The sequence below is a fragment of the Schistocerca piceifrons genome, chromosome 10 (genome assembly GCF_021461385.2).
Source record: "Schistocerca piceifrons isolate TAMUIC-IGC-003096 chromosome 10, iqSchPice1.1, whole genome shotgun sequence".
NCBI classification, from domain to species: domain Eukaryota; kingdom Metazoa; phylum Arthropoda; class Insecta; order Orthoptera; family Acrididae; genus Schistocerca; species Schistocerca piceifrons.
The window spans coordinates 24,266,805-24,281,217 of NC_060147.1; the positions used below are offsets into that span (position 1 = coordinate 24,266,805).

At 40.5% G+C, this 14,413-nt stretch overlaps 1 protein-coding gene across 1 annotated transcript in view; it reads right to left on the reverse strand.

The window, feature by feature from the left end:
- Positions 1–3,190: 3,190 nt before the first annotated feature.
- LOC124718648 (TBC1 domain family member 5) overlaps positions 3,191–14,413 on the reverse strand; it is a 174,953-nt gene continuing 163,730 nt past the window's right edge. Inside the window, exon 14 of the mRNA XM_047244277.1 lies at positions 3,191–3,592. Coding sequence (XP_047100233.1) covers positions 3,191–3,592 — 402 coding nt within the window. The remainder of the gene's footprint in view (positions 3,593–14,413) is intronic.

Below are 14,413 nucleotides of genomic sequence, written 5' to 3' on the forward strand. Positions count from 1 at the left end.
TGCAACAAGATATTCTGTGTTGCCAGTATACAACCTCTAAGTACATTCACCCTAACTGATAACTTGGTGGTAGTTATACAAATGTAAAAGGCCGAACATTGTTTACATAACTGCTAGGTGTCTTTTCACATATGCTTGGCCTTTTACGTAGGTATGACTACCACCAAGTTATTAGTTAGCGTGAATAAGGAAAGACAGAGGGTGTATACTTGCAACAGACAATATCCTGTTGCAGAGTGTGCTCCACAGTATGACAGTTATGACCTCACAGCCTTTTTCACCACACGTGCTATCTCAATCCTTTGACCCGATACCCATTTCTCGGAACTTCACTCGTGGGAACTGGCATTACAACATGTCCTCAGTTCTCGCCACCTACATGGCCTTCATTTACATTAGTTTCTCCAGCCTCAGCATTTCTTCCCAGTAACTATTCCTTTCCACACCTCTTTTCATTTTCTATATATTTTGTTTTCTGGTCTGTCTATTTTTCCCTACCCTATACCTGTTTCACATACAATGCACTTAGCTTTCCACTCTTATCAATTCTTGCTTGATATTTTGTCAGTAATCTATGACTTGCTTATTATTCTATCTTTCACCTTTAAGCTCTCTGGTTTTCATAACTTGTCTGGTGTAGTCTCCAATACTCAGTCTTTCATTCTCACTCAGTCTGGCAAGTCTCCCATGACTCGGGGTTGTGGGCAACTTTTCCAAACTCTCCTAATCCTCACCAGTCCTTTTCCTTCATCCCCATTCCTTCTCCTTCAACCCTTCAGCCAGAAGAAGGAGCCACTGGCTCTGAAAGCTTGCACATTTATGTAAGCCGTCATATTTTCAGTTAGACAAATAACAGGCAACATATTCCCCTTACCTTCAGAAACCTTCCTTACGATCAGAATAATAATATGTAGTTGCATTTAAACCACTCCATCTACAAACCGCTCTCAAATAGATACTAAACATTTGACAATATGAGCTGTGAACATCCTCACTGTCTGGCTTATAGTTGATCGACTAAAAGTAATACTGGTCATAAAGAACAATAGTCTTACTGGTGAAAAATGGAATTATTCGCAACCAATATACGAGCATGGGCAAGTGTGCAATATGGACTACATAGATAACAGAAAATGATCCTTACGTACAATTTTACTTCACAAAAAGACTTTGATGGTGATTTTAAAATGCAAATTGAAATGTAGGGATAATTATTTATCAACTGTTGAGAGCTAGGCACACTAATTGAAAATTTGTCGCATTACCAATTACATTACATAAATTCAAAACTGACATCGAAGCAGAGAACACACTAACAAAAGACTCCAGTCATTACTTTTTGTAGAGTAGCTCTCAGTTCAGCATTCACTCAAAATATGACAATTCTAAGAATGGGAATTCAATATTGTACACTCTCTGCTTTGATATTTACAGCCAGTAGCTACACACACACACACACACACACACACACACAAAACTTATGCATATCTTATTTACATGTGCATATTTAAAATTACAGCCGTTTACAAGGATTACTTAACACATCTCCAGTCCACGCTCAATCCCAAACGAATTATGCATCTTATCTGCCTGTATTCTGTTATTATTTGCCATTCAACGAATACCCCTGTACTCTGCAACATATACATTTACATTTTAACATTCTACCAATAACTGAATAACAAATATTCTTATTCCGACGAATTAGTTTGAGAACTTTTACACATCAAATTACATACGGATGAATCTATTTGAAGCACCATGAAGTAAATCTACCCATCTATAAAAATGAATTCTTCCAGTGTTAACTGACAGATTGCTCAATTAACAAAACTCCCTGTACAGATGACGGAGCTATTGCTTCAAAATATTTTCTAGTAAATAGTCCATAATGTATGCAAAATCTTCCATGGAATCCTGTTTTCTCAAATGATGTAGCTGAAAACAAACTGGTCAATATTTTCAATTCTCTTACACATGCTCTACCACAATACAGTACTGTACAGCCAGAACATATGACGCGATACAATAATGCAGAGCTGTACTTTAAAAAATAATTCGGAGTGCAATTACACTAATACAGAACGCATTTTTGAACACCGATTTCCCATGTGTGGGCCTGCTTTACTTACTATGCAGTGAATATAAAAAGCCATCAATTATCCAACGTTTAAGTGCGATATGATTTTATATACACTATGGGTAAACATTTGTAGACACACAGGGCTACTGAAAAGATTTTCACAATTCAAATGGCATATGAACAGTTTCTATAGATACAATATACAAAAGATTACGAAAATAATAAGCCATATATTAATCTATGAAAAGCCCCTTTGCATCAATTGTGAGAAACAGCAACACTCGAGTGCAAACGTGATGAGAACAAAAAACTGTTTACGAGTAAGAATCACGGGCTACCAGAAATAGAAGTGGTTTCCTTCAAGAGCGCAAGCAGGCAAGAAACGAGGGATATGTAGATAACACTGAATCCATGTCTGTTAGGCAAGAAGGTAATGAATACTCAAGTTTAGAGATGAACTTCCTATGCACACTTTGTCTTCCTCTTGCTTCCTCTCGCATTTCAATTACTTAATTTAGTTTTGCGGTTTCATTTTAAATTTTGTTACACATTCTTTCCCCCAAATTTTGATTTTGCATTTTTACTTTCACCCACAGTGTGCTGCTTTGCTTTTGTGTTTATTCTCACAGCAGGCTGTCTTTGGCACATCAGAAGTAGGAGGAGATTGGGGCACAGTACTTAAAAGTATGGATAATGTGGCTGTGTTATACACAATGTTGCAGGAGGTAGGAGGGAAGAAGAAGACAAAGAAGGAGAGACAACTGCAAGAAGGAAAAAAAAAGAAAAGAAGAAGAAATGGAAGAAAGAGCAATAACAAGTTAACAAGAAGAGGCATAATGCTAACATTTGCCTGTAAAAAATATGAGAGTTAAATCACAGAGGGGGGTGGGGGGCCAAAATGAAGTTTCGATACATCCCACCACTGCTCACGCTTTCCAGCTGCGAGAAACAAGAGAAAGAATGAAAATGAGAAAATGGATAAAAAAAAGAATGATAATAAGAGTACTGGAATGATGCTATACAATAGTCTAGTATTCTAATAGACGAGTCACAAGACTTCTCTCTGGTTGTACAGTGACTGCAGCCCAGCAGGACTGTCACAGGCCATTACATTTTATCCGCCGCCTCTCGAGGCTGCTCCTCCGGCCCGACGCACGCTGCCGCCACGGCCGCAGCCAGAGGGTTCTCGACCGGCGCGCCCTCCACGGAGCTGGTCGAGCCCTCGTGCTCGCGGAAAACCTTCATCTGGACGTCGCGAGGCTGCGGCTGGGCTCCCCGCGCACCGACGGGTGGGGCGCCACTGCCGGCCGGTGCCCCGAGTTGCAGCTGGGCGGGCGGTGCGGCGCTCCTCCGGTATCCCCCGGTCGGCTGGGGCAGCACCGACGAGACGCGCGGAGGCTCCGTGCCCGCGGGCTGGGCCTGCGCGTGGGCGTGCAGCTCCCCCGCTTCCAGCGCCGGCTCCACTTCCGCGGGTGCCGCACCCTGTCTGGAGGTCAGCAGTGCGCACAGCTGCGGACAGAAAAAGAAAACTGACGTGCCGAATCGGCCCGGGGACCCTTTGCCCGCACCGTAATACTGTAACTGCAGGTAATGCAGTGCTGCGAAGCTTGAAAAACATTTCTGTATACTGTGACTCTGTGGATATCCACAGTTGTGGAAGTAAATTTCAGCCTGTGCATAAATTTGGCTACTTTGATAACAATGGGATGTCTGGTGAGGTTTCTCCTGAAGATATCGGATCTTTTGGCACTCACATGGGCTGTGAGAAATTTAAATTGTGGATCAATTTTTACATCTGTGTCGATATCCTGAAAACCACTGAAGAACGTGACAGAGTACACCCCCCCACACAGTTTTAATCTGCCAGGAAGTTTCATATCAGCACACACTCCGCTGCAGAGTGAAAATCTCATTCTGGAAACATCCCCCAGGCTGTGGCTAAGCCATATCGCTGCAATATCCTTTCTTTCAGGAGTGCTAGTTCTGCAAGGTTCACAGGAGAGCTTCTGTAAAGTTTGGAAGGTAGGAGACAAGATACTTTAAGTGTGATGGAGGACTGGAATTCAATAGTAGGAAAAGGAAAAGAAGGAGAAATAGTTGGTGAATATGGACTGGGGAGACCGGAAGGTTTGTAGCTGATTATTGATTGAGAGATTTAGGAATCATATACTCAATTTTAAGACATTTCCAGGGGCAGATGTGGACTATGATCACAGTTTATTGGGTATGAACTCTAGATTAAAACTGAAGAAATTGGAAGAAGGAAGGAAATTAAGGGGATGGGATATGGATAAATTGAAAGAACCAGATGTTGCTGAGAGTTTCAGAGGGGGAATTACACAATGGTTGACTATAACAGCAGAAAGGAATACAGTATACGACAAATGTGTAGCTTTAGGAGATGAAATAGTGAAGGCAGCAGAGGATCAAATGGATAAAAAGACAAGGCCTACTAAAAATCCTTGGATAACACAAGAGATACTGAATATAACTGATGAAAGGGGAAAACATAAAAATGCAGGTAATGAAGCTGGCTAAAGGGAATACAAACATTTAACAAATCATACTGATAGGAAGTGCAAAATGGCTAAACAGGAATGGCTAGAGAGCAAATGTATGGATTTATAAGCATATTTCACCAGGGAAAAGACAGTTACCGCCTACAGGAAAATTGAAGAAGCCTTTAGGGAAAAGAGAAGCAGCCTTATGAATATCAAGAGCTCAGATGGAAAACCATCCGAAGCAAAGAACGGAAAGCTGAAAGGCAGAATGAGATCTACACGAGGGAGAGGAATTTGAAGGCAATACTATAGAAATGGACAAGGATGTAGATGAAGATGAGACGGGAGATATGATACTTCGAGGAGAATTTGACAGAGCTCTGAAAGATCTAAGTCAAAACAAGGCCCCCCGGAGTAGACAATATTCTATCAAAACTACTGATAGACTTAGAAGAGCCACCCATTACCAAACTCTCCCATCTAGTGTGCAAGACGTAAGAGACAGGAAAAATATCCTCGGACTTCAAGAAGAATATAATAACTGAAATTCTAAAGAAATGCGGTACTGACACATGTGAATGTTACCAACTATAAGTTTAACAAGCCATGGTTGAAAAATACTAACACAAATTCTTTACAGAAGAAGAATGGAAAAATTTATAGAAGCTGACCTTGGGGAAGTGCAGTTAGGATTTCGGAGGAATGTAGGTACATGTGAGGCAATACTGACCCTACGACTTACTTTAGAAGATACGTTAAGAAAAGACAAATCCTCATTTATAGCATTGGTAGATTTAGAGAAAGCTTTTGAAAATGTTGACTGGAATACTCTCTTTGAAATTCTGAAGGTAGCATAGGTAAAATACATGGTGAAAGGCTATTTACAACTTGTACAGAAACCAGAGGGCAGTTAATAGGAGTCAATAGGCATGGAAGGGAAGCACTGATTGAGAAGGCAATGAGACAGGGTAGTAGCCTAATTTTATTCAACTGGAAAAAACACTGCATGAAAAAACAATTGACTTGCCACTCAGCTGCTGAAACTAGTCAGTCATCCCACCACTATCTCTGATTGTGCCTATGTGATCATCCCATTTCATACCTCACAAACTTTTACACCCAGCTCTTTGTATGACTTGCCTTTGTACATCTGTGACCCACTGATATTGTAGGCCCACAATACTACATTTACTGTCTGACAAAGTGCGAAAATGCACATTGTTTTTTAAACAAGTTGCCTATCTTAGCATCACAGATTTGACTGAATATTAGTGCTGCTTTTTTACTAAAGTATCTGTATAGCATTGATGTAAGAACTTGTTCAACATAGCAGCCATACAAGAGCAGTAGTTGAGGTGTCTGGTAAAATGGATTAATGTGCCTTTTCTCTCACAACATGTATTTACATTTTGTGGCGTGGCTATGTAGTTCTATTGGTAAGCACCATGCTACAAATCCAAAGATCTCGGATTCAGTCTCCAGCCAGGATTACACTTTCTTCACCACCTCCGAATATTATTTGTTAATGTGAAAAATGTCAACTTTCCAATGGCTGAGACTCAATGTAATCTAGGTAATTCACTTCGAAGGTTTTCTAAGGACCAAAAGCATTTGGTCATGATCTACATCTACATGATTACTCTGCAGTTAACACTTAAGTGCTTAGCATCAACAACTTTCAGATTGCTTCTCCTCCTCTCTAATAGCCCATGGGAAAAATGAACACCTCAATCTTTTCATCCAAGCTCCAATTTATTTTATTACAATGGTCACTTCTTCGTATGTAGGCCGAATAAACTAAATATTTTGCCATTGGGAGCGGAAGTCTGTGATTCAAAATTTGTGAAAAGATCTTGCCACAATGAAAGATACCTTTGTTTCGATGATTCCCACCCCAATTCACTTATCATACCTGCAACACTTTCTCCCTTGCTTTGTGATAATACAAAACGGGCTGCACTTCTTTGAATTTTTTTGATGTCTGTCGTCAGTCCCATGCAGTAAGGATCCTATAGTGTATGCAGTCTGTTTAGAAGATTTGTTGCATATTCTGTAGATTTCCTGCATATTCTAAGTGTACTGCCAAAAAAATGCAGTCTTTGGTTCACTACAATATTTGCTTCATGATGGTTCCAATTTAAGGGGTTTGTATTTGTAATCCCTACATGTTTAGTTGAATTGAGAGCCTTTAAATTTATGTAATTCAGTGTGTAACAGAACTTTAATAGAAACCAACTGAAATGGAATGAAATGGTTATACGACACTTTTGGCTGGGAGACTCCATTTGGGATTGTTGATGCCACTTCGGTGAATTGCATGCCCATAATGACAAAATTATGACGAGGCAACACAACACCCAGTACCCGAGCAGAAAAAATCTCTGACCTGGCCGGGAATTGAACCTGAGCTCCCCCGCATGGCCGTCTGCCATACTAATCATTCAGCTACAGAATGAGACACTTTAACAGAATTTATTTACTTCTCAAGTGGAGGACCAAACTTTTATTGTTAAGGATCGAGTGCCACTTTGACACATTATTCTTGTGCTGTTATGGAGCACATATAGCTGCCCATTTTCCTCACGAATCTACTACTCTCAAAATTCAATGACTGACAGCAAGAACTCTACTGATATTTGATCGAGTTCTTCCAACTGAAAGACCTTGGTTTCTTTAATCTAAATTTCCATATACCAATAATTGAAACATAACTACAACATAAAATCGCTTGAAATTTCTTGCCCCTTTTCACACTAATTATTTTACAAATAATTATGAGAAAAAAGTTAATCACCCAGAAGATACAGTCAGATATGAGTGCAACTTCGTACAGGTACACAACATCAGCAAGTGTGTGAATGATTTGTGTAGCCATCTGTGGGTGGAACAGCCACCGGGCAGTATCTGACAGAGTTTGAAAGAGGCCTCACCGTGCGTCTCCACCTCGCTGCCCGGCCAAACTCTGCCGTGTCCAGATTTGTGGGGACTCGAAGATGCCAGTGGCCCAATTTCGGTCTGCATGGGAACATGAGAACAGCCATGAAAGATCCTGTCGATTACAACTGACCGCCACACACGAGCACTTCCATAGTTTACACCGAGCACGTCTCGAACCTTTCACAACTGTGCCTGCCATACGCGAACAAGTAATGATGTCTCTGCAACAGTCTTTATTCTCCTGCACTATTGGTTCAGAGGCTAGCAACAGTCAGACTAGCGAATCGGCGTGCACGCACAGGCTACTGCTGACACCACACCACAAATGTCTGCGATGGGAATCGCCCCGGGACCGAGAAGTGAGGACTGCTAGTGGCATCGCATCGTGCTCAGCAATGCATTTCAATTCTGCACTACTGGCAGCGGTATGGGGAGAAGTTCTGTTCTTCCAGTACTCGTGCTTCGGAGAGGCACAGAGGCATTACTCCTGGCATCACGGTGTGAGGACCCGTTGGGTACTACTTCAGGTCACGGCTGGTAGTGACTTGAGGAACTCCGACAGCACAAGTGTACACAACGGACACCCCGCATCCTACGTATTACCTGTCGCATGACAATATTGTGCTGCCATTTTTCAACGCGACAATACTCCTCCACAAACTGCACGTGTGTCTACGGACTGTCTGTGTCATGCTGGGACCTCTTGTGGCCCACAATATCCAAAGCTATGTCTACCACAGAATACGTATAGAGGCAGCTCGGATGTCGACCACATCCCAGTGTCAGTAGTCGGGATATCGAGGCTCAGTTATGACAGTTGTGTACCAGCTTGCCTCAGGAGAGGATACAACAGCTCTACGACGATCTTCCCAAACAAATCGGTGTATGCAGCCAGGCCAGAGGGTGCAATTTCATACAGATAAGTGGGCCCAAGCTGTGTACCTCTATGTAAATTTGACTCGTTTTTGTGATCACTGAAATAACATCAAATATCCTCCCAACCTGTGAAGTTACATTTCATTCTCTCCTCCCTTTCTTATTTATTTCAAATTTCTTTGACACACAGTGTATATACGAGGCACGGTCAGAAAGTAACGGGAATTTTATAATTTGTGGGCTCTATAAAGCCGATTAAAAATAATTACCTCATTGGTACACTTGTTCCTGATGTATGTTTGCATTTCAGGTGTTTCGAATGTTTAGTTTATTGTTAACAGTCAAGAAGGTTATAATTGTTTTCAAGTGCTTGGAAGATTTTTACTTTTGAACAAGATGGATCAAGGAATATGCTTTAAATTTTTTTTTGAAAAATGGAAGAAGTGTAGCATCACATTCAAAATGCTGACTGTGGCTTTCGGCGAATCTACGATAAGTGTGACAAGAGATTACGAGTGGTGTAAACTTTTCAAAGAGGGTCGAGAAGACGCTGAAGACGTCGACTGTCCCAGATGCCCTAATATGCCGATTACTGACTACAATGTGGAAGAAGTATGGAAAATGGTTCTGGAAAATCATCAAATCACCATTACAGAGCTTGCTAATGATGTCAGCATATACTTTTGCCCATGCCAAGCAATTTTTCAGATGTTTTGGACATGAAATGTGTAGCAGCAAAGCTTGTTCCAAAAATGATGATTTCTGACCAAAAACAATGTAACTTACATATCGCTCAGGGACTGCTGAATGAAGCTGACAACAATCCAGAACTTCAAAAGAGTTTATAACAGGTGATAAAACACAGACTTACAGGTACAACATTGAAACAGAAGACCAACCATCCCAATGGAAAATGACAGAGTAGCCAAGACTGGAGGGGGGAATTTCAAGTAGTGCAATCACATGTCACACCTGAAGGTGGTTCTCCGTTTTCTTCGATTACAATTTGATAGTGCATCACGAGTTCCAGCCTTATGGTTGTATGGTCAATAAGTGATACTACCTAGAAAGTACACAATGTTTCCGTGAAGCAATCTGAAGATTCAACAGCTTAGATTGCGTAAAAATTTCTTTATTCACGACAACCTGTTTCGACAGACTTTGCTACCATCTTCAGGTCTTCAAAAATCATCTTGTTATGAAATGTGTCCATTTTACATGGGTCCAGTTTACATAAACAGATGTGTTACTGTGTAGTGTGTTTTTGAGATGCAACAAGCATTTGTGATGTGGACATAACCATTTGCACAAGGTGCTTTAGGTTTTTAAATACTTTACTTACAACAAACCTTTTATAATGTGCTGATTTTTAATACCTGATGATGACAGCAAAGTCTGTCGAAACCAGTTACCTTAAATAAAGAAATATTTATGTGATCTAGGCTGCTGAATGTTTTATTAAGAAGTACTTTTATCTAGAACTTTGGAAAGAGCTGTCAAAAAGCACTTCAGTGACATAACACGAGTTGATCTCAGTCAAACAGTACCTGTGCTGCCATCAGGAGTAGAAGAGTCCCACGAATGTCTGCCCTACAATACCAAATGTAAGCAAATACAAAACACAGGTGTGGTTCATGTGTTATAATATTATGACATTCATATCAAGTGTTCAGAATGTTGAGCTGCAGTGATATATGCTACAAAGCTATAAAGCAATTACAGGCAGACAATACCATACATGGACTTTCATCTGGAGTTATAGCAGGACAGGCCCGTGTTATATGGCATTTTGTGTCATTGGGAGTTGATTTTTTTGGTAGACATTGTGTTTTAAGGGTTGCTGCACACAAATGTCTAGAGATATTATGTCTGGTGAGCACAAACGTCATTTTGTGTTTCCTAAATGATATTTCCAAATGCTGCATTGTTAGAAGGTCTGTAATGACCTGTCAGGAATGGGTGGGGCATCTGTAATGTTGGTTGCCTTATGTCCTGCAGCATGTCTTTTAATAATTATAGTTCAATATCTGTCAGAAAGTCTAGATACTTGTAGTTATTTAGAGTTCCATAAATAGAAAACTGACCAATCATGTGAGTCTTGAAATGACCATACCACTAGTTAACATACCAAGGTCACTTGTTCACCTGCTACTCTTAGCCAGAGTGGATTTCCAAATCGACAAGTGTGGCATACAGCAAAGACGGATTTGTCAGTGGTTTGTAAACCAAGTGGAGGAAAACAAAATCTTCATCAAAAATGCTGTATCACTTTGCAGTTTTTGTAGACACTGTTCAGAGATCTGTTACCAATTTTGAATGTCAGTGTGATGAAGCTATCAACAGCACGAAATGTGGAAAGTATAAAATGTATTGGAATGTACGAGGGTGTGCTGAAAAGCAATGCATCCAAATTTTTTTTATATGAAAACCCTTGCAGCTTTTTAAATAAAACAAACTTTATTAACATTCTACATCTCTATACTTCACTTCTACATATTTATTTCTCAATATGGTCATCTTGGCAAATAAATACATTTTTCCCAATGGGAGACCAGTTCGTTGATACCACCACTGTAGAGTGTTTGACTTTTGTGACAGAGCCACAACCTCACTCTGCTTGCACCACTGCACCACTATCAAAATGAAAGCTTTGTAGGTATTCTTTAAGTTTTGGAAACAGATGAAAATTGCACGGACCAAGTTTGCACTGTACGGAGGATGATCAGTGACAGTGAACCCAAGGTGTCGGCTCGAGGCAGACGTTGCAGCACTCGCGTGTGGTCTGGCGTTGTCTTGTTGAAGGACAGGGTGATCCATGTGGGACAAACGTTTTGAACTCGTGCTTTCTGTCTTCACCCCAGTATTGGCATTGTGTGTTGTTTCTACACACGGACATAGTTACATTACACACCACCATGTTACTACCATTTGGAGCCCTCTAGCGGTAGAGGGCTGATATACAGATCCTAAGAATACAGATGTAGAATTTTAATGAATCTACCGTATTTACTCGAATCTAAGCCGCACTCGAGTCTAAGCCGCACCTGAAAAATGAGACTCGAAATCAAAGAAAAAAAAATTTCCTGAATCTAAGCTGCACCTGAAATTTGAGACTCGAAATTCGAGGGGAGAGAAAAGTTTTAGGCCGCACCTCCAAATCGAAACAAAGTTGGTCTATTGTAATATGAGACACAATTTAGGTAGAATAAATGACGATACAGCTACAGTAGTTTGGTTCGAGTAGTAAGCTTAGCAGTTAAGCTTTACCAGGTAGCCACTGCTATGCGTCAGGCGTGCTTCGTCTGGTTTGAATGGGTTGCTTATTTTTCTTTGATCTGATAAGTGCTGTTCTCTTTGTTATAGGTGTTTACGTCACTCTAGGCTGAAAATGCATTATTGTACTGTGTCACGTATTGCTTGTCGCATTCTGATAGTAAGTGTTTACGGCCTGTCGCCGCTCGCTGCATGGCTTGCTTACGTGTGTGCTACCGCCGCTTACAATAAAAAAAAGAAAGGAATTGTCTCATTAGTGAAACAATGGCAAGATACTGCTATTTGTTGTTAATTTTACTGCTGCTTTCTTTGATAATGATCAACAAGAACCAAATAATAGACTGCGTATGATAGATGTTCTGAACGACAGTTTAGCTAAAATTTTTCTCCGTTTGAAAATCTTTGCAGACGCCTCTTTTGTACATTACATTCTGTACAGAAATTAGTCATCTTAGATTTAAAAATCTAGTCAATTGCTGTGCTTCATTTCTGATTGTATCACTATTAGGCATCAGAATAATACGAATATAAACATGACATGGTATGTATATTCTTCCGCACTTGCTGCTGTCTCACACTAGTTTTGTAGGTTATTAGGTAGACAGGATTTAAATGAGATAGCAGCAAACACGAAAGAATACATGGCAAAATGTTTATATCCGTATTATTCTTATGTTGAAGAAAATACTGCATGTGATTCGCAATTCATAAAAGTTCCTATTAGCAACCATCTCTTCTCACAGGTAGGAAAAAATTAAGAACGTAGAGTTGGCCATATTGACAAACATCCCAAATAGTCTTGCCAGTCGGATTTTCGTAGTACATTGAAATGCTGCTACATTCGAAGATGAACAACACGGAATTTGTATTTACTTCGTTGGATAATGTATGAAAATGCAGTGGTCGAAACTCGGGGCGGAGAAAAAAGCTCGTCTTACACCTTCTTTTTAAAAAAAATTTATTTACTGTCGCAGAAGTTTTGGCGCCAGTATTTATCTTTGTGCCTGCAAAGCATGCCTGTGTAGCGCTACATATATTCGACGGCAGAAGTTAGTTCTGGCGGCACCTACCAACATTTTTCAGAACTTCCATTTACTTTGCACTCGATTCTAAGCCGCAGGCGGTTTTTTGGATTAAAAAAACCGGAAAAAAACTGCGGCTTAGATTCGAGTAAACACGGTATGTAAAAAATTCAGAGGGATTACTTTTCAGATTGCCCTCATATTATATGCAAAACATGCTTTTGGCTGACCCCGTTCACATATCCAAGCTTTCTTGTAGAGACACATGGGTTGTTTGCATCATCACTGCTAATATCACTGCTAATATCACTCTCATTAACTGGGGATGCTGGCTATGGGTAGAGTGCCAGGCTATAATGGATTGCAGCATTTTAGTTGAATGCGAAGCTCCAGCAGACACACATTAGAGACATTTGTTAACAACAGGGCAACATCAATCATGCCACAAAGCACAACTGTGACCAATCAGCAGGCCTGCATTATTACATTACATGCGAAAGGCTTGTCCACCAGAGAAGTTTCATGATGTGTGCACTGGAGTCCAAATGATCTGGTGCAGACATGGAATCAGTTCTGACTGACAGGTAATGTCGAGGAGTTACACTGCACAGACCGTTTACATTCAACAGGATAACCAATATCTACAACTTCCAAGTCAAAGGAACTGTAGGCTAAGTGTTCCAGAACTGAATTTGGCATTTGAAGAGACTACAGAATTTTGTGTATAACATCAAATTGTTAGGAGATGAGTGAATGATGTGAATCACCATTTCATTTCATGTGAACACTATGCCGTACACCACAACACCATAGACTATTACATAGGGCAAGAAGTCAGGCACAATGGGCACCTGAGTATTGGCATTGGGTGTTGTTTTACGGACGAAACTTTGATCTCTCTCTATCCTGATGATCACAGCCAAAATATTTGGAGACAATCTAGAAATATCGAATGCCTCAAGCAAGATGCAACAAGTAGACTAGGCAACAAGAATGGTGGTGGTGGTGGAATGAAATTATGGGGTGGCATAACTTGAGGACACCATAAACCTCACACGGTCATTAAGGGCAATCTCATTGTTGTACAGTAGAGGGAAGAGATTCTGCAATCAATAGTTGGACCGTCTCACCAACATTTTGGTGACAATTTTATCTTAATTGATGGTAACTTGCTTGCTCATCTTGCTTTTCTTGTGAACACATTCCTTAAGCATGCTAGGACCATCAAAACGGAGTGGCCTGCCTGTTCGCCAGACTCAAAACAAAAAGAATGTGTGAAGCTGATTCAAACAAGCTGCTTTCGGTCATTGCCATCGACCACATACCCACACCTTATGCAGAATCGCCATTGAAGAGCAGAACATTTGGACTGTGGTTAGCTTGCTCATCGATGGTGTGCCAATTCAGATTCAAGCCTTCGTCTGAGCCGGGAGATATTCCGCCATGTTCCGAAATTGCTCATAAGTGCTGTGAATTGCCCCACCTCTTCCACCCTCCCCTCAATGGGAAACAGACAATTTTGTTGATACACAAATATTTTATACCAGGTGTACCGGCATGAAATGAGCGTGGGTTCTTTTTTTTTTTTTTTGTGTGAAAATGAAACACTAATTTTGAATTGAAAAGTAAAAACATTTTATTGAAAGTACTGACCATTGCTTACTATACATTTTGACCATCTTTCTGGCAATTTGTGGACACCACGCCAATAGAAGTGTTCA